The 16,550-nt window shown below is 55.6% G+C and overlaps 7 protein-coding genes across 7 annotated transcripts; 4 read left to right on the top strand and 3 right to left on the bottom strand.

Moving 5' to 3' along the window:
* Window positions 1-335: 335 nt before the first annotated feature.
* On the bottom strand, window positions 336-2,138 carry SCP_0902850 (Protein phosphatase PP2A regulatory subunit B; the record flags this gene model as incomplete). Its single annotated transcript, XM_027761518.1, has 8 exons — window positions 336-377; window positions 446-698; window positions 773-1,034; window positions 1,090-1,254; window positions 1,306-1,599; window positions 1,663-1,813; window positions 1,878-1,975; window positions 2,054-2,138. The coding sequence occupies 8 exons, from the start codon at window positions 2,136-2,138 to the stop codon at window positions 336-338; spliced, it is 1,350 nt and encodes a 449-aa protein (XP_027617319.1).
* A 358-nt stretch (window positions 2,139-2,496) lies between these two features.
* Window positions 2,497-2,793, top strand: SCP_0902840 (Cytochrome c oxidase subunit 7A; the record flags this gene model as incomplete). The annotated part of the gene is made up of 3 exons (XM_027761517.1): window positions 2,497-2,594; window positions 2,648-2,670; window positions 2,735-2,793. 3 exons carry the CDS (start codon window positions 2,497-2,499, stop codon window positions 2,791-2,793), a joined length of 180 nt encoding a protein of 59 aa, XP_027617318.1.
* Window positions 2,794-3,061: 268 nt separating this feature from the next.
* SCP_0902830 (Uncharacterized J domain-containing protein) lies at window positions 3,062-4,627 on the bottom strand (the record flags this gene model as incomplete). Its single annotated transcript, XM_027761516.1, has 5 exons — window positions 3,062-3,603; window positions 3,653-3,874; window positions 3,933-3,962; window positions 4,025-4,085; window positions 4,145-4,627. 5 exons carry the CDS (start codon window positions 4,625-4,627, stop codon window positions 3,062-3,064), a joined length of 1,338 nt encoding a protein of 445 aa, XP_027617317.1.
* A 355-nt stretch (window positions 4,628-4,982) lies between these two features.
* Window positions 4,983-6,678, top strand: SCP_0902820 (F-box protein; the record flags this gene model as incomplete). The annotated part of the gene is made up of 6 exons (XM_027761515.1): window positions 4,983-5,788; window positions 5,847-6,002; window positions 6,071-6,104; window positions 6,164-6,195; window positions 6,263-6,362; window positions 6,421-6,678. 6 exons carry the CDS (start codon window positions 4,983-4,985, stop codon window positions 6,676-6,678), a joined length of 1,386 nt encoding a protein of 461 aa, XP_027617316.1.
* Window positions 6,679-7,512: 834 nt separating this feature from the next.
* Window positions 7,513-12,551, top strand: SCP_0902810 (Pyruvate carboxylase; the record flags this gene model as incomplete). The annotated part of the gene is made up of 26 exons (XM_027761514.1): window positions 7,513-7,677; window positions 7,751-7,849; window positions 7,908-8,020; window positions 8,083-8,207; window positions 8,271-8,366; window positions 8,429-8,866; window positions 8,935-9,182; window positions 9,242-9,352; window positions 9,405-9,473; window positions 9,531-10,010; window positions 10,065-10,147; window positions 10,204-10,289; window positions 10,342-10,346; window positions 10,397-10,602; window positions 10,658-10,794; window positions 10,847-11,067; window positions 11,119-11,158; window positions 11,218-11,252; window positions 11,311-11,328; window positions 11,383-11,709; window positions 11,765-11,811; window positions 11,867-12,026; window positions 12,088-12,250; window positions 12,314-12,330; window positions 12,386-12,446; window positions 12,505-12,551. 26 exons carry the CDS (start codon window positions 7,513-7,515, stop codon window positions 12,549-12,551), a joined length of 3,597 nt encoding a protein of 1,198 aa, XP_027617315.1.
* Window positions 12,552-13,380: 829 nt separating this feature from the next.
* On the bottom strand, window positions 13,381-14,794 carry SCP_0902800 (Nitronate monooxygenase; the record flags this gene model as incomplete). Its single annotated transcript, XM_027761513.1, has 6 exons — window positions 13,381-13,455; window positions 13,521-14,002; window positions 14,069-14,422; window positions 14,487-14,529; window positions 14,607-14,665; window positions 14,758-14,794. 6 exons carry the CDS (start codon window positions 14,792-14,794, stop codon window positions 13,381-13,383), a joined length of 1,050 nt encoding a protein of 349 aa, XP_027617314.1.
* Window positions 14,795-15,176: 382 nt separating this feature from the next.
* On the top strand, window positions 15,177-15,984 carry SCP_0902790 (Small nuclear ribonucleoprotein-associated protein; the record flags this gene model as incomplete). The annotated part of the gene is made up of 5 exons (XM_027761512.1): window positions 15,177-15,179; window positions 15,236-15,541; window positions 15,621-15,681; window positions 15,755-15,911; window positions 15,966-15,984. 5 exons carry the CDS (start codon window positions 15,177-15,179, stop codon window positions 15,982-15,984), a joined length of 546 nt encoding a protein of 181 aa, XP_027617313.1.
* Between the last annotated feature and the right edge of the window lie 566 nt (window positions 15,985-16,550).

Raw genomic sequence — 16,550 nt, 5'->3', positions numbered from 1 at the left:
TGGGGCCGTGGACGTACGGCAATACTATACGTAGGACGGCAAGTCCAAAGCGAGCGTAAGACAGGAGAACATTAGCTGGTCTGCTAAGGTTAAGAGAGCGAGGACGCAGGTGCGCGGACGATGTGGGCGGGATATGAATGCGGACTCGAATGGGGGAACGGTACTGGACATGAATGTGATGTATAAACAGCTGATGAACGTGGCGCGGTATCTCTGGGGTCGCCTCGGCTCTGCCGGTTCAACGGTCGTGCAGCGTGGAAAACAGGATGGTCGGGTGGCGTACTCAGGCATGGGTGCATAGGGCATGGGCTGCTACACAATCGTGCCAGAGGCGCTCATGCAGCGCTATACAAAAACAGATTGTTGGTCGCCGCGATCTAAACAAGGCACATCGGGCCAGTCAGCATCTAGAGAAAGAGAACAACAATAATACCAAGTAACGTACGGCAATGGTATTCTCTTTAGGATGCCAGCTCGCGTGGAGGATCTTCTTGTTGAAGTCGAGAGTCTCCACCGCCATGTTCTCCCGAAGTCCACCAGGCCGTACGCCGTTCTTCGCGACGGCCTTGTTATTCGGTAACGGAGCACCAATCTTCTTCGCCTTGAACGCGGACTTGTCTGCTTGCAGGACGATATCGTTTAGTGTGTCCACATCGTATATCCGGAAGTAGTTATGATACGATCCAGTCAGTACGTGCCTGAGAAGAGCACCATGAGCAACGGACATATTTCAAGCTAGGAGAATGAATCTGAAGATGGAGTCGGTACTTACTTGTCATCTCCACCCCATGTGCACTCGAACTTATCAAAGATACAATCATTCTCGTACAGGTCGCAGAGCTTCCCGCGGAGGTGGTCGTGAATGGGAATGGTCTTCAGCGGCCGTGACTCCATGTTAATATCCCAGATCTTGAGCGATAGGTAGTCGCGCGACAGAATGTACCGCCCGTCGTGACTGAACTTAACATCCGAAATAGAGGAGATAATCTCGGAGAAGAATGACCGATTTGTTGGATCTTCTTCCTCCTCAAACACTGCATGTGAGTGAATTATCAGTATGTGGCGGGCTGATCGTAATAAGGTACTCACTCTTTGCATGCTTATCGCACAATGCCGAGTCGCGCATGTCCGCCAGCTTGATATTGCTTTTTGAACTGGAGTACATGAACAGATTGCATTGTGTGGGATGGAACTCAGCCGCGGTGATAACCTCTGTTAGCTCTTCCATGTTAACGGGCTTGATGTCAACAACGTCTGCAGCCTGCACTCAGCACATGATATGTATGATCTGCAAATCACGCGCACTAAAGCTTTGGTCGCTGATGTTTAAGTTCCACAGGTTAATCCGGAGGTCGTCTGCGGAAATGTAAGTCTCCTGGTCCGAGTTGACCGAGATTGAGTGGATGTGGTATGCGTGCGCGTTAGAGTAGACTTTCCGCGGCAACGCGGCGATGATGTTATCCTGCTGTGTCATGCGAGGCAGCTTCAAGCCCTGGGACATGGTAGGTGGGGGTAATGACCGCTGTCCATCGTGCAGATTGGATTCAGAAACTACTCGCAACGACTTCTCGAATACTTTCCACAGCTTGATCGTTTTATCTATAAATGATTCACGAACTCGTCAAGAGGCCGCGTAACTATAAATGATTGAGGACAGTATACCGTTTGTGGACAGCAAGAAGTGGGCGGCGTTTTGCCGTCTGCACCACTTGATCTTGTTGATCTTCTCCTCAATTTCCAGAGATTTGAGGTAGTCGAATTCCGGTTCATGAGATTGAAACTCTGTGTAAAATTTGTACTCGCATCCCTTTTTCTGGAAGGGTGAAGACACGTCGGTGACGCAATCGTACACACGCGAGTGCACATCGTGTACGCACCATCTCATTACGCTCAAACAGCACGACTCGACCGCCCTTGTCACCGGTGGCAAGGTAATTCCCTGTCGTATCGAATTCAACGGTCGAGATGATGTCCGCTGTGGGGTCCGAACAAGTAATGATAAGACACCACACGCACGACGACAGAAGCCGGGCTTCGCGATGAGAAGACTGACCTTCTGTGATGTCCTCGACATCGCCCTTGTCTCCGAAACACTGAGCGAATCTCCAGCCTCCCGAACTTGACGCGTCCTGATCCATAATTGAGTTGATGCGGTGGGAGTATTACGGTTCGGCGAGGGGTTGGAGGAATGTCGTGTCTTGGGCTGTGGTCGCTATAGGTGGTGATGGGGAGGGCAGCGGCAGCGGCGGTGGGTGTAAGGCACGGGTGTGGCGCGTTGTGTGCAGGTTGGGGCGAGGACAAGAACGTTGAAGGCCGGTTTCCGCACGTCACGATCGAGCAGGCAGACCACAGCCCGTGTGACCGTCACGCGTGACAGCCCTGCCTTGTTGTGGGATATTGATCTGTGGCAACGCGTCTGGCCTGCTCGAGCTCGTTTCCGACTTCGTCCTCAGGCTCAACTGCAACCACCATCTTCCTACCCCCACACAACCCACTATGCCTATCGCTCCCATTACTGGCAAGCTCAGGAAACGCTTCTGGGTTGACCTTTCCACCGCCCTTGGCCTCGGCATCAGCGCCGGCTACGCTTTCTGGTGAGTCGCCCGTCCTCGTTTGCGCGTCATCTTTCTTATTTCTGCCCGATCAGGTATGGTGTACACCTGAAAACAGGTGAGCCCACAACCGTGGATCGTCGCTTTTTATTCTCTGCCGTTGTCTCATTGGTGTCGTGTAGTTCAGAGGCAGGAGGAGTATTACCTCAAGCTCGAGAGGGCCAAGCAGCAGGATCAGTAGAGCAGCGGGCTGGTCGTGACGCGATTTATTCCGTCACCACGAAATGGGGTAGCCTCCGTGTTGCAATTGACATCGTCCGCGCCATCTTCGTGCGCAACCCTCAGCCGTATAAATCGACATTCATGATGCATAACGCGACGAATGAAGTCGGAACATATAAATATGAGCGTGAATTAGATTGTGTCTATCCTCCCAAATCCCCAACTCTCCTCGCCTGCCGTTGTATGAATACATGCCAATGGCGGTCCAGTCCGATGAGATCCCAAAGCTAATTCAACAAACCCATCCGACGGAGCTTGTCACAACTCTCGACAGGCTCCTCCTGTATCCGCTTGACCTTCTCCCAGTCAGTCCCAATGCCAAACACCCCAATCTCTGCGTCTTTTCTGCTCTGCTTGCGATCCAGACCTCGTTGGCATTGTGCATACAGATCCTGTGTATACACCTGCTCCACGTTCTTCTCGAACCGCCGTAGCTCGGGTCCGGGCTTGTTCTCGTTCCGCGCGAGCTCAGCTGCGATTGAGTGACCAGAGAATTCTGCTGCATTGACATGGTACTTGACGCCGAGTCCTCCTGTCTGTCGTTCGACATTGAAACGCATGGACGGGGAAAATGAAAATCGCGGATCGGGTGTTGGTGACGATCCCAATAGATTTGGCAAGACATTGAGGAACGCGAAAGCAAACAGAAGGATGAGGGGAAGAATCTGCATAAGGACAGATTTTGGTCCAGTCTCCTGTCGCTCTTGCGGTACATTTGTTCGCATGCGTGTTGTGCGGAAGCCGCCAGGGCCAAATGTCGCAGTGAATACTGATCATGCACTCAGCCGAGGATTCTCGTGTGGGGTAAGTTGACTCACCGGGAGCACCACCAAACGGAGACCCGCCAAACGAAGTCCCACCCATACCTCTTCCAAAGAACATATTGAACAGATCCTCCGGACTCATTTCGCCTTCGAATCCGCCGCCCCCAAAGGATGCTCCAGAGAATCCTGGTGGTCCACGTGCTGCCGACGACATGCCGCTGAAACGGGACTCTGGGTCAGAGCCATGCTGATCGAATGCAGCTCTTTTTTGTGGATCTAAAGTGACAAGCTATCAGCTGGTGTTGCGCACGATAGACGACGTATCTTCACTCACCTGAGAGGACTTGGAAAGCTTTGGACACCACTACAGACGACGTCACTGAGTTGCAGATACTATAGGATCGTGAGACAAAGCGACAAACGCACTCTTGAATGCCTCATCGGCGCCTGGTGCGCCGTTCTTGTCGGGATGCAAGGATAATGCGAGCTACCAGGACAAGCAAGATCTGTCAGTCCGCCAGCGGACGAAAAATCCAGGTCACAAACCTTCCGATATGCCTTCTTGATCTCCGACTCCTCACAGTCCTTCTTGACCGACAAAATCTCGTAATACTCTGTGATCTTGCACGCGCGCACACGCTTGACCACTACCGCCTGCTCCGGTGTATAATCCCGCTTCTTCTGCGACGTACTCGACTCCGAGGCACTCCCATTCGCCTTCCCATTCGGTTCAGAAGCCGCCGCTGTATGTCTCTGTCTTGTGCCTGACGCAGACGGGTGCGCCTCAGTAGCCGAAGTGAAAGTGCTCGAGCCCGCGTTTGAAGACTCCTCTGAGGATGCAGCTTCCGACTGCGCCGACCCGGACGCGGATTCGGCATCGATAACCTCAAGTAGCTTTCGCGCCTCCGCGGTGGAGAAGAGGCTGAGAGACTTCTGGCAGAAGCGGCGGGCGGAGGGGAGGTCGCCGGAGTCGCGCCGCCGCTGGGCGATGGCGAGGCACTTGAGGGCTTCATCCTTATTGCTCTCCATTGCGCTGGGCCCCTGGGGTGAATGTGTGCGAGCGAGGAGGGAGGGGCTGCTGGGGTCAAGGTAGTAACTGGTGACCTGAGAATTCGGAAGACGCTGAGATCACAGCGCGTCTAGTGACACTTACGTGGAGGTTACGAAGAGCTCTTACTCCGCTGTTAACCCAGTAGTTGTATTATAACAAAAAACCACTACGAAGTTGTTACATCACAAAATATTAACACGTCATCGTAAGTTTGATCACAAGTGCGTTGAAATCTCCTTTCAGTGACTGATTACCCAATCGTCACTGGCAGAGATTGCTCGCTCGCCATCCCGAGGATGCTTCGAGATCACTCACACTATCACCCGCCGGTACATGCAGTCATCGCAGCCAACGACTTTGACCGACGGCGCTGACACAGATGAGCTCGCCAGGTTCAGAAAGGCCTGGAGGGAGGAGGTCTACAGGAAGAAGGAAGGACCCGCCGTAGCACCCCCCAAGCCCGACAGCGAGCCCCCTTCAGACGTCCTGCCCAACAGCACCAGCACCGTCGACCATACGCACCCCCCAAGTCGCAGCTCACCCGCAATCACCCATGGTGAGGCAGGGGTTACGCCGAAGCCCGGATCTTCTCACCTCCCTCCGCTGAGCGCGAAACTCGCTCGCGCGGTCGAGGTGTACCGCCGCGCGGTACACTGTGAGCAACAGAGCAACCTCGACGAGGCGCTCGTGCTGTACCGCACCGCGTTCCGCATGGAGCCCAACGTTGACAAGGCGTACGGTCAGGTCGAGCTGATTGCCGCGGCCCATTCTATCTCTTCCAGCCATGCCTACACCGGACCGCCGCACAAGCGCCACCAGAAAACTGCGTCCTCGTCGGGCGGCGGCGTGCACGAGATCACGCGAGGCGTCGGTGAAGTGGACTTGCGCCCTGCGCCCGTGCCTGTCGTGCACACGGGCGCGTGCACGGTCGTCTCGGGGACGCTGGCGAGCGTGGTAGCGAGCTGGCCTCGTAATCTGGCCTTTGAGCCGGAGGACGAGCGCGAGGCGCTGCCGTTCAGGAGCCTGCCGGACGAGCTGCTCGTGCATATCCTCCAGTATCTCGACACTGCTGCGCTCGAGAGATTCGCGGCGGTCAATCGCAAGGCGCGTGTTCTCAGTCTGGACGTCGCGATATGGAGGTGCGTGCGTTACTCTTGTTCTTTTCCACTAACCCATGTTCCTTGCCCTCGTGTCCAGGGAATTCGTGCATGCGGTTTACAAGCCACCGCAGATTGCAGAGGACGAGGACTTAGCTACGCTGTTGGAGAAGTACACGCCGGATTACCGACGGCTGTATGTCGAGCAGCCTCGCGTACGGTTGGATGGGGTGTACATCGCTGTGTGCCATTACATGTATGTACCTGTTCGTTTCAATGATCATGGTTTTATTCCCCGGTTAAGTGACATCGTTTCGATCATAGCCGTGCCGGTCTCAGCGAGAACGCGTGGGTGAATGTACGTTTTGTCCACTTTTTAATCGTCCCACAAATACTGACTGCAAGTAACATCATCAGGTGAGTCACCTCATCACGTACCACCGGTACCTGTAAGTCGTCTGTTTTCCTGCCATTCAGTTGCAGGAGGGTGATCCGCGTCTTTGACGCCTCCTGCAGGCGATTCTATCCGAACGGTGAAGTGCTGTCCTTGCTCGCGAACGATCAAGTCCCACCACGCCAAGTCATCTCAACCCTTAAGCCGACCCTACGGATGAAGGTCCGTCTCGTCACTCACTTCTATTCTCCCATTCGTGTCCATGCTCACCCGCACGCAGGGATTCTTCATCGGGAACTGGTACCTTGACGGCACGACAGTGCGCGTCACGAACTTGCTGGACCCGAGCGGCGGCTTCGTGCGGTACGCGTTCCAGATGAAGCTCGAGCTGCGCTCGCGGCCGCTCGGGCGATGGAACCGTCTCGATTTTCGCGCGTACGACTCAGTCGACATCGCCAGTGGGGAGGCGACGCCGCTCGCGCTCAATCATGAACGCTCCTTCTGGTTCTCGAAGGTGCGGTCATACGCGTCGGCGTGAGCCAAAGACGCGTTTTTTCACGGGGAATTCACGAGAACGACGACTGCATGTGCAGTCTTGAAGCTGGACGCCTAACGTGGATGTGGAGGGTTACAGGACATTGTGAAGCTAGAGAGTATACTGGTCCGATGCGTACGATTATGTCTATTAACCTATTAGAAGCTGTCGAAGAATTATGAAAACCTGAATATTTGGTCTTCACAATACAGTATAGGTCGTGCACACACGTACGGCTTTCCGTATGACAAACCGACCCGAGGACGAATGTTCTCGGAACAGACGGCAAATGATTTGTCGCGAGCGTGTCGCCTCGTGTGCCTCTCTTCTCTAGCAATCGTCTGCACAATTTCGATCCTTGCCCCGTCAGAGCCTGCCACCGCCCTGCAGCTTCGCATGGTGCGCACATGACCGCGCCCAGTGATGGTCGGCTCACGGCATTCACGCTATCCGAATCGGATCCGGTGCTGAGCAGATGTCGAAGATGACTGAGCGTCAGAGCTGGTAATATTCGACGATAAGTTGGAAGGGTTGAATGACGAGGACGGAAGGGAGAGAGAATGTTGGCTGGGGTGGACATGGAGCGGTGGACCGCAGTAACGCCGTCCAGGAAGGCAGATAAAAAGGCGCGGGGTGAGTTCGCGACGTGAAGGGGCAATTGATTGCCCGCTCGACGCGTCGAGCCACTAGCGCCTTGCCCCGCTCCTTCTTGGTGTATCTCTTCCTCATACCCCCACCTCGACCCATCTCTTCGTCCTTAGATTGCCTGCTCACCCCATCTGTAGAAATATCTTTTTCCGTAGAGGAAGTCACCTCTGATCACCCCGGATCACAACCATGGCCTCCTCGTCCACCTCCCTCCTTCACCCTCCGAGGCTCGCCTCCATGTTCGTGGGCTCTCCGAGTGCACCGGGAACGCCAGTCCATTCCATCCAGTCAATGCGTCGAAAGTCCGCAGGCCACTCAGGCCCCCTCACCAAGATCCTCGTGGCCAACCGCGGCGTGCGTCCATTTCAACCGCATACAACCATGCACCTCGGAGTACTAACAGATCAGGTTGTTTTCCCGGTGACAGGAAATTGCCATACGCGTTTTCCGTACGGCCCACGAGCTCGCGATGCACACCGTAGCCATTTTCTCCTTCGAGGATCGTCTCTCGGCCCACCGCCAAAAGGTGAGTGCTTGGTCGTGCTGCGGGCGTGCTGATGTCCACCTGGCCTCCGGATTTACAGGCGGACGAAGCTTACCAGGTTGGCAAAGGTCTGACTCCCGTCGGTGCCTACCTAGCCCAAGATGACATCATTAGGATCGCCCTCGAGCACGGCGTCGATATGATTCACCCCGGGTAAGGTCCATCGCGTGCTCAATCTCTGTGTCACTACTGACGGTAGTACACACTGCATGCAGATATGGCTTCCTCGCCGAGAACGCTCATTTCGCGCGCAAGGTCGAGATGGCCGGCTTGGCCTTCGTTGGCCCCTCTCCAGAGGTCATCGACCAGCTGGGTGATAAGACCAAGGCGCGCACAATCGGTGGGTTATCTCTACATATAAGTCCATATATGCGCGTTTCTCTCTAATATCTCACCACTTCAGCCATCAATATTGGCGTCCCAGTCGTGCCTGGTACCCCAGGCCCCGTCGCGTCCTACACCGAGGGGGATGCCTTCATCAAGGAGTACGGCTTCCCCGGTCCGCACCCGTTTGTTTCTGGGCCGCTGTGCCACAAAGCTGACGGTAGTGACGCAATACAGTGATCATCAAGGCCGCAATGGGCGGCGGTGGCCGCGGCATGCGTGTCGTGCGTGAGCAGTCCGACTTCAAGGACTCGTTCGAGCGCGCGGTGAGCGAGGCCAAGTCCGCGTTCGGTGATGGCACGGTGTTCATCGAGCGCTTCCTCGAGCGCCCGCGGCACATCGAGGTGCAACTCCTCGCAGACGCGCAGGGAAACACGATTCACCTCTTCGAGCGTGACTGCTCTGTGCAGCGCCGCCACCAGAAAGTCGTCGAGGTCGCGCCCGCGACGCATCTCCCAGAGGAGGTCCGCCGCGCAATCCTCGCGGACGCAATCAAGCTCGCGAAGAGCGTCGGGTACCGCAACGCGGGCACGGCCGAGTTCTTGGTCGACCAGATGGGCAGGCATTATTTCATCGAAATCAACCCGCGCATCCAGGTTGAGCATACAATCACCGGTGGGTCTTCTGATGCATCCCCAATGTTGTGTTCAGACTCTAATCTTTTGCAAATCCGATTGCCACAGAGGAGATTACGGGCATCGACATCGTCGCTGCCCAGATCCAGATCGCGGCGGGCGCGACGCTCCCCCAGCTCGGTCTAACCCAGGAGGCCATCACCAAGCGCGGCTTCGCCATCCAGTGCCGAGTCACCACCGAGGACGCGGCCCAAAACTTCCAGCCCGATACAGGCAAGATTGAAGTGTACCGCAGCTCAGGCGGAAACGGCGTGCGCCTCGACGCCAGCTCCGGCTTCGCGGGTGCTCAGATCACGGTTAGTACGGGTTACTCGGACAGGAGAGCTGCAATCGCAATATTGACTTTCGGTCGCAGCCTCACTATGACAGCTTGCTGGTGAAGGTCACCGTCAGCGGTACGACGTATGAAGTCGCGCGCAGGAAGATGCTGCGGGCCCTCGTCGAGTTCCGCATCCGTGGTGTAAAGGTGAATCGAACAGCCGCTTTCCCCCCTAGACCATCGCTGAGACACAGTGCAGACGAACATCCCCTTCCTGTTCCGCCTCTTGACACACGACGTGTTCATCGGCGGGAAGACGTGGACAACAGTAAGCCATCTCCCTCGGTATACTTCCAAGCTCACGTAACCCACTGCACGCGTCTAGTTCATCGACGACACACCCGAGCTCTTCAAGCTCGTGCAGAGCCAGAACCGTGCACAGAAACTCCTCGCGTACCTCGGTGATCTCACCGTGAACGGAAGCTCGATCAAGGGTCAGCAGGGCGAGCCGGGGTTGAGGGATGAGATCGTCGTCCCGCCATTCCAGGGGCGCGAGGACCCCGACGGGCCGCCACTGGATGCATCGCTCCCGTGTGAGACGGGATGGCGCAACATCATCGTCGAGCACGGACCGGAGGCGTTCGCCAAGGCAGTGCGCGAGTATCAAGGCGTGCTCATCATGGACACGACGTGGCGCGACGCGCACCAGTCGCTACTCGCTACACGCCTGCGCACGATCGACTTGGTCAACATCGCGAAGGAGACGAGCTGGGCGCTCGCAAACGCGTACAGTCTCGAGTGCTGGGGTGGTGCGACATTCGATGTTGCGATGCGCTTCCTATACGAGGACCCTTGGGAGCGGCTGGTGCGGTGGTCGAGGTTGCCTTGTGCTGTCCCGTGCTGATGGTATATTCTGCAGCGCACTTTGCGGAAGCTTGTGCCGAACATTCCTCTCCAGGCTCTGGTCCGTGGGGCAAACGGTGTTGGATACACGAGCTATCCGTTAGTGCTATTCTTCCCCAATAATAATGGTTTTGTGCTTGAGTTGTCTGCTCCAGCGACAACGCGATCTACGATTTCTCCAAGAAGGCGGTGGAGAATGGTCTTGATATCTTCCGGGTGTTCGACTCGCTGAACTACATTGGTATACTTTTTGTCATTGCTTGTGTCCCACCGTCTCTGATGCTCTGCCACAGAGAACGTCGGTCAAGCCATTCTGCTGTATGCTTCGACGATGCTGACTCCTCGCAGATGAAACTGGGTATTGACGCGGCCAAGAAGGCAGGCGGCGTCGTCGAAGCTAGCGTTTGCTACAGCGGAGATGTGGCCGACCCGAAGAACACGAAGTACTCTCTGCAGTACTACCTCAACTTCGTCGACGAGCTTGTCGCAGAGGGCATCCATGTTCTCGCCATTAAGGACATGGCGGGCCTGTTGAAGCCGCAGGCAGCCACCATGTACGACTCTCATCGTACGCCTCTGGGTTGATTTCTCACCTGTACGGCATCACAGCCTCGTCGGTGCCATCAGGAAGAAGTACCCCGACCTCCCGATTCACGTCCACTCGCACGACACCGCGGGCATCTCAACTGCCAGCATGTTGGCAGCGGCAGCGGCTGGTGCGGATATAGTCGACGTCGCCATCGACAGTAAGTTCCGTTGGTTCATGTCCTCGGGAATCATTAATCGATGTGTCCCCAGGCATGTCCGGCCTGACTTCTCAGCCGCCTATGGGTGCCGTGTGCTCTGCCCTCGAGCAGACCGGATTGGGCACGGGCATCCGCTATGCTGACATCCAGGCATTGAACCTGTACTGGAGCCAGGTGCGCATGCTGTACGGGTGCTTCGAGGCGAACGTGCGTGCGTCGGATTCGAGCGTGTTCGCGCACGAGATGCCTGGAGGACAGTACACGAACTTGATGGTGGGTGTTGAGATGAGAGTGATGCTTCATGATTTTCACATATCCTCGTAGTTCCAAGCTGCTCAGCTTGGCCTGGGTACGCAATGGACCGGTAAGTTACTTCCACATAACTTCGTTTTCAGAGGCCGGAGCTTCATGCGGAACTTGCAGAAATCAAGCAGAAGTACATTGAGGCGAACGAGCTCGTGAGTCAATGTCGTTGTCTTGGAAGTGCATGACGCTGACCATCCGACACGACTGCAGTGCGGCAACATCATCAAGGTATTATCTCCCAGGAAATGCTGGAGAAAGCATTCAGACTGATTGTTCAACCAGGTTACGCCGTCGTCTAAAGTTGTCGGTGACTTCGCGCAGTGGATGACCTCCAACGGTTTCTCCAAGAAAGATGTTCTCGAGCGTGCTGACCAGCTCGATTTCCCATCGTCTGTCGTCGAATTCTTCCAAGGTTACCTGGGGCAGCCCGTCGGAGGGTTTCCTGAACCCCTTCGCACCAAGATCATCCGGAACAAGCCCAGGATTGACGGCCGTCCTGGTGCGACCATGGCCCCACTCAACTTCAAGAAGATCAAGGCTGAGCTCCGCAGTAAGTTCGGCAAGCACATCACGGACTCCGACGTCACGTCATATGTCATGTATCCCAAGGTATGCGAGTTGGCTTGCCGTGGCCGGTCGGTCTGCCTCACGGTATGTCACCCAGGTCTTCGAGGAGTATCAAGGATTCGTCGAGAAATACGGTGATCTCAGGCAAGTCTGTTTGCGTCCCCCCTCGCACGTAGCGTTCATGCTCTTCCGCACGCAGTGTGATTCCCACGCGTTACTTCCTTGGACGGCCTGGGATTGGAGAGGAGATGCACATTTCCATCGAGAAGGGTAAGACTCTCATCATCCGTATTATGGCCATCGGCCCCCTCGTCGAAGGTCAAGCACAGCGTGACGTCTGGTTCGAAGTGAATGGCGAGGTGCGTTCATTCTCAAGGTGTCTCCGTGTCTCCCGTAATACTGACGTCGTGGCGCCTGTAGGTCCGTGCAGTGTCTGTGGAGGACAATAACTCCGCGGTGGAGACCGTGTCACGCGAAAAGGCGACGTCAGATCCTGGATCTGTCGGAGCGCCGATGTCAGGTGTCGTTGTCGAGGTGAGAGTGAAGGAGGGTGCAGAGATCAAGAAGGGTGACCCCGTCTGCGGTGAGTGATACCTCCCCTTTGCACCCGCACGCTTGTACTGACAAGGAGACGGGCTTAATGAAGTGATGAGCGCCATGAAGGCATGTTCCCCTCGTGTGTACCCGCGAAAATGATATTTACTGATGTTGCATACAGATGGAATCTGCTGTGACAGCTCCTGTCTCCGGGCACATCAAGCGTGTTACCGTTCACGAAGGTGTGTTTGCTGCCATCTCACACCATGAATATCTCGTAATGAAAATTTGTCTTACCAGGGGACTCGATCAACCAGGGTGACCTGGTGGTGGAAATTGTGCATTAATCTCACTCCTCATGTAACCTTGATCCGCGTCTTGAACCGATGCATGTAGGAGTAGGTCCCATAGAAGTAAACGCGAATATTGTCACGAATAAATGCATTTTTCGTCTTGTGACAAGGCAGTGAGCTGCCCGGAGCGCATGATCAACACATTGTCTTGATGGAGTGCCCCTTACAATACACGCCCACACAGAAATAAGCATTCGGTCCGTGGATGCGATGGACTATCGCTCGACGTCAACCGGGAGTGCGTCAAAGACAACCAAGAAGGCCTTTTTGTGGTCACTGGGATCGCAATTTGGACACGCTGCAGGGAGAACCGCTCCCACCTGACCGAGCTCCTCTGGTCACGCTGAATTGCGGAGTGGGGCAGACGTAATGGCACGGGGAAAGCCCATCTGTTGGCGTCTCGTACGTACTGCGGTACCTCGTCCTGCTTCGCAATTCACGGCACATACAGCCTTCGATGCGTTTTAGGAAAGTAAACAGAGTTTGTAGCCGGAGAGTGACGGATCTGTATGCTGAATAGCGGGGAAGTGGGAAGGTATTACGACATGGAGCTCTGCTCCGTTCCGTTGTGACTGCGATGGCAGACTGATAATCATGTCCTGTGAGCCTGGTCGTGTGCTGGCCGTGGCTCGACGAAGCCGAGGTTGCCTGGAGAGCGGTGTATCTCTATTCAAAAATTTTAGACGTGACGGTTCAGCCTTCGAGTAAATACTGTGCTTCGGCGGACTCAATGGGGTGGTGTTAGGTGGTGCCGATCGAAGCCGGGTATGAACCAGAAGTAATTCGGACAGCTAACCTCGAAATTCATGCGGATTGTGGGCGTTCAATTTTCCCCCAGTAAAGCCTGCGAAGCCCGCAGCCGCTGCATGATGTCCATGTGCAACTCCTGCACAATATCCTGATGGCGCAAGAGAAGTCAATCAGAACTCCAAGAAGTCGGCCGCTCGCGCAACCGTGCCGCACCTTTGCGCCCTTCACCTCGGACATGAGAGCCACGCCTTCGCCTGCCCACACCACCATGCGGGCGGGATCATTATTCTTGATCGCTTCGAGAAACTTGTCCTTCACATCCTGCAGGTGTACGCCCGCTTCCGTATCGTCAACTGTCTTATTGCGCAAAGCCCTCCCATTAATTCCGCGCGGCCATCCCAGGGTCCCTCTGGCCTGATCGAAGGCCATGGTGCGCACGGTCGAGTTAGAGTCGGCGGCTATAAGCGCTGCCTTCTGCGCATCGGAGTAGCGGCTCTCTGGGGTCAGAAGAAACCGAGTCCCCAACACGGCTCCCGCGGCGCCAAGAGTGAGCAATGCTGCAACTTGCGATCCAGTTGCCAAGCCTCCCGCCGCGAGAACGGGCGGGCCATCGTGCGGTAAATTTGCGATAATTGCAGATACGAGGGAAAAAACACTAGGAGCAGAAGAGCTGCCGTGCCCACCCGACTCAACGCCTGCGGGTCTCTCGATGAACAAAGGCGCAAAAATGGATGAAGCTTATCCGGGGGATCGTGCCGCACCTTGCGCGACGAGGACATCCGCCTTCCACTCCGAGACCGCCGTGAGAGCCTCTTGCACGGAAGACGTCTGTATGAATATCGTTGTCTTTCGGGGCGTAGCTGCCTTTGCGTCGGCTTCGCGCACGTATCGGATCCACCGGCCCAAATCATTGCCAAAAGCGAACCACACAGCCTGCACGTTGCTATCGAGCGCAGCATCGAGGAGTGCAGACGCCGTATCGGGACTGGCTTCTAGCAGCCAACCCAGATAGCCCACCCCGATGGGCAGCGGATTCGTTTTCCCGGGACCGACGTTGGGGAAACTCGCACGGATCGACGTAAGGTCATCGCGCAGCGTCTCTGCGGACTCGTACCCTCCATATATTTGCGTCAATGAGCGTCTCAAGAGACGCGTTAGGGAAGGGGTTTGCCTACTCACCTGGTGCCGTGAAGCCGAAGCCGCCTCCGAGAGATACTTGGGCCTGGTTAGCCAGTGGATAAGTCAGGGAGTAATCAGTTTGATCGCGAATGTGCAGGTTGATGGTGGCCCATCACGTACCGCGAGCTTGGCAGAGCTAGCACCTGCCATGGGGGCGGCGACAACAGGTACTCGGATGCCTGTTGAAAGGTAGCGTAGAAGATGAAGCAGTTCGCAGACCAATCTCAGCGCGTGCTTGACGAGCACGCTCGGAACACAGATAGATGCTCACCAAGGAGACGCGTTAGGCTGGTGTTTATCCCAACCATTGTGAAGATATGTTGATTGAATGCACGCTAGAGGGGGCTGTCGACGACAGAATTGCAACAAATCCTAATAAGTATGACAGATCGTCGACTCGTTCAGAGGCTCACGACCGACGAAATCCGACGACGTCCGACAATAATTCAGCGTTCGTATACCTACATTAGAATATGTTATTTGCGAGCAATGATGAGCACAAGACCGCACAGTCGGGGTCGACGATGAGAACGAAATGTTGAAGTGATTCTGAACAATGAACTCAACAAGTCGCCATCCGCCACCGGCGGTGTTTGTACCTGTTTGGCACAACTTCATCGACGCTTCTGTTGTTGGTCCTCGTTGTCTGCGACATCCTCGAGCACACCCTCAAAAACTATTTTGCCCATCATGGTTGGTCTTCATCGTACCGAATTGCGACAGTACATCTAATGTTTTGCACGTTTCAGCCTCCTCCAAAATCCAAGGGCGGCAAGATGCTCAGCCTGATCAACTGGCGACTCAAAGTTACGATCAACGACGGCCGCGCATTTGTCGGCCAGATGCTCGCGTTCGATAGGCACATGAACCTGGTTCTTGCAGACTGTGAGGAGTTTAGGCGGATACGCCCAAAGAGGAAGGCCGGCGAGGCAGAGGCGGGACCCATGCAGGAGGTAAAACGCACCCTGGGACTCGTCATCCTCCGCGGCGAGACTGTCGTCAGCCTCTCAGTCGAGGGTCCCCCGCCCGTTGTTGACGAAGACAAAAAGAACGCGGTGCGTGTCGTGCTCTTCCCGCATGTTCCGTGCGAGTATGGGTTGGCGCGTAGTCCACTAACAGCATGCTTCTTCGCAGGTTCCAGTCGGTCCAGGACGCGGTATGCCGGCAGGTCGTGGTATGGGCATGCTGCCTCCCAGTGCGTGCATTTACCATCTGATCGGATGGAAGGGAAGATGGAATGACTCATTATTTTGCTTGCTTGTGCACAGTGGGACCACCGTCGCTGCAGCGCCCGCCGATGTCATTTGGCCCGCCAGGTATGCCGGGCGGGCCTCCACCTGGTTTCCGACCGCCTGGTTTCCCTGGAGGACCCCCGCCTGGCATGCCCTTCCCTCCGCCGCCCGGCTTTGGCGGTCCTCCTCCTGGGTGAGTAGGCTTTCGCTTGGCGCTCGATTCGCATTTAGGCTCACGGACTGCCAGCTTCCAACCACCACAATAAACCTAGATCTCAGCCTCACCCAAGGCCTTGTATTTCCCTTCCTCTACGTATAATGTCACTGACGCAAAACCCGAGTCCAGCGAGGCGTCCGGCGTCCCGCATGCAGCTGTGATTGTGTCTGCTCAGGGTGCGCGTGAAGGAAGGTACCAGAAGTCGTATGTGTTATTTGTGTCGCGTTCTGCTTTGCATGGTGTGGTGCGATGCAGTTTGCGTTTGATGAGATAAGGTTTGTATAAAAAGCACTTATTCGGACGTCTGCGGAGCGTCCTCTTCTGTTGTATCGCTTGCAATTGAATGGCGAAGCCGCCTCTATCTCTTGTCCCACCTTTGACCCCCCAAGCGCGATACTTCGCCATCGGCCCCCTGTCGGGCGCACGGGTGTCCCTGCGTTGCGAATGTCGAGTGACAATTGATACCTGATTATGAAAGTTGGAACGCGGGCGATCCCATTGGAGCCTCTCGAGCAGCTTCTGCTACGATCTCTGGCACTTCGTGACAGTAACTGACAATTGGCTCTGGTGCGTCGTCCGTTACCTCGGACTCAGACTCATCTTCCGCCTTCGCAG

The sequence above is a fragment of the Sparassis crispa genome (genome assembly GCF_003851025.1).
Source record: "Sparassis crispa DNA, contig_000008F, whole genome shotgun sequence".
Classification (NCBI taxonomy): domain Eukaryota; kingdom Fungi; phylum Basidiomycota; class Agaricomycetes; order Polyporales; family Sparassidaceae; genus Sparassis; species Sparassis crispa.
This window is presented reverse-complemented; position numbering and strand designations above follow the sequence as displayed.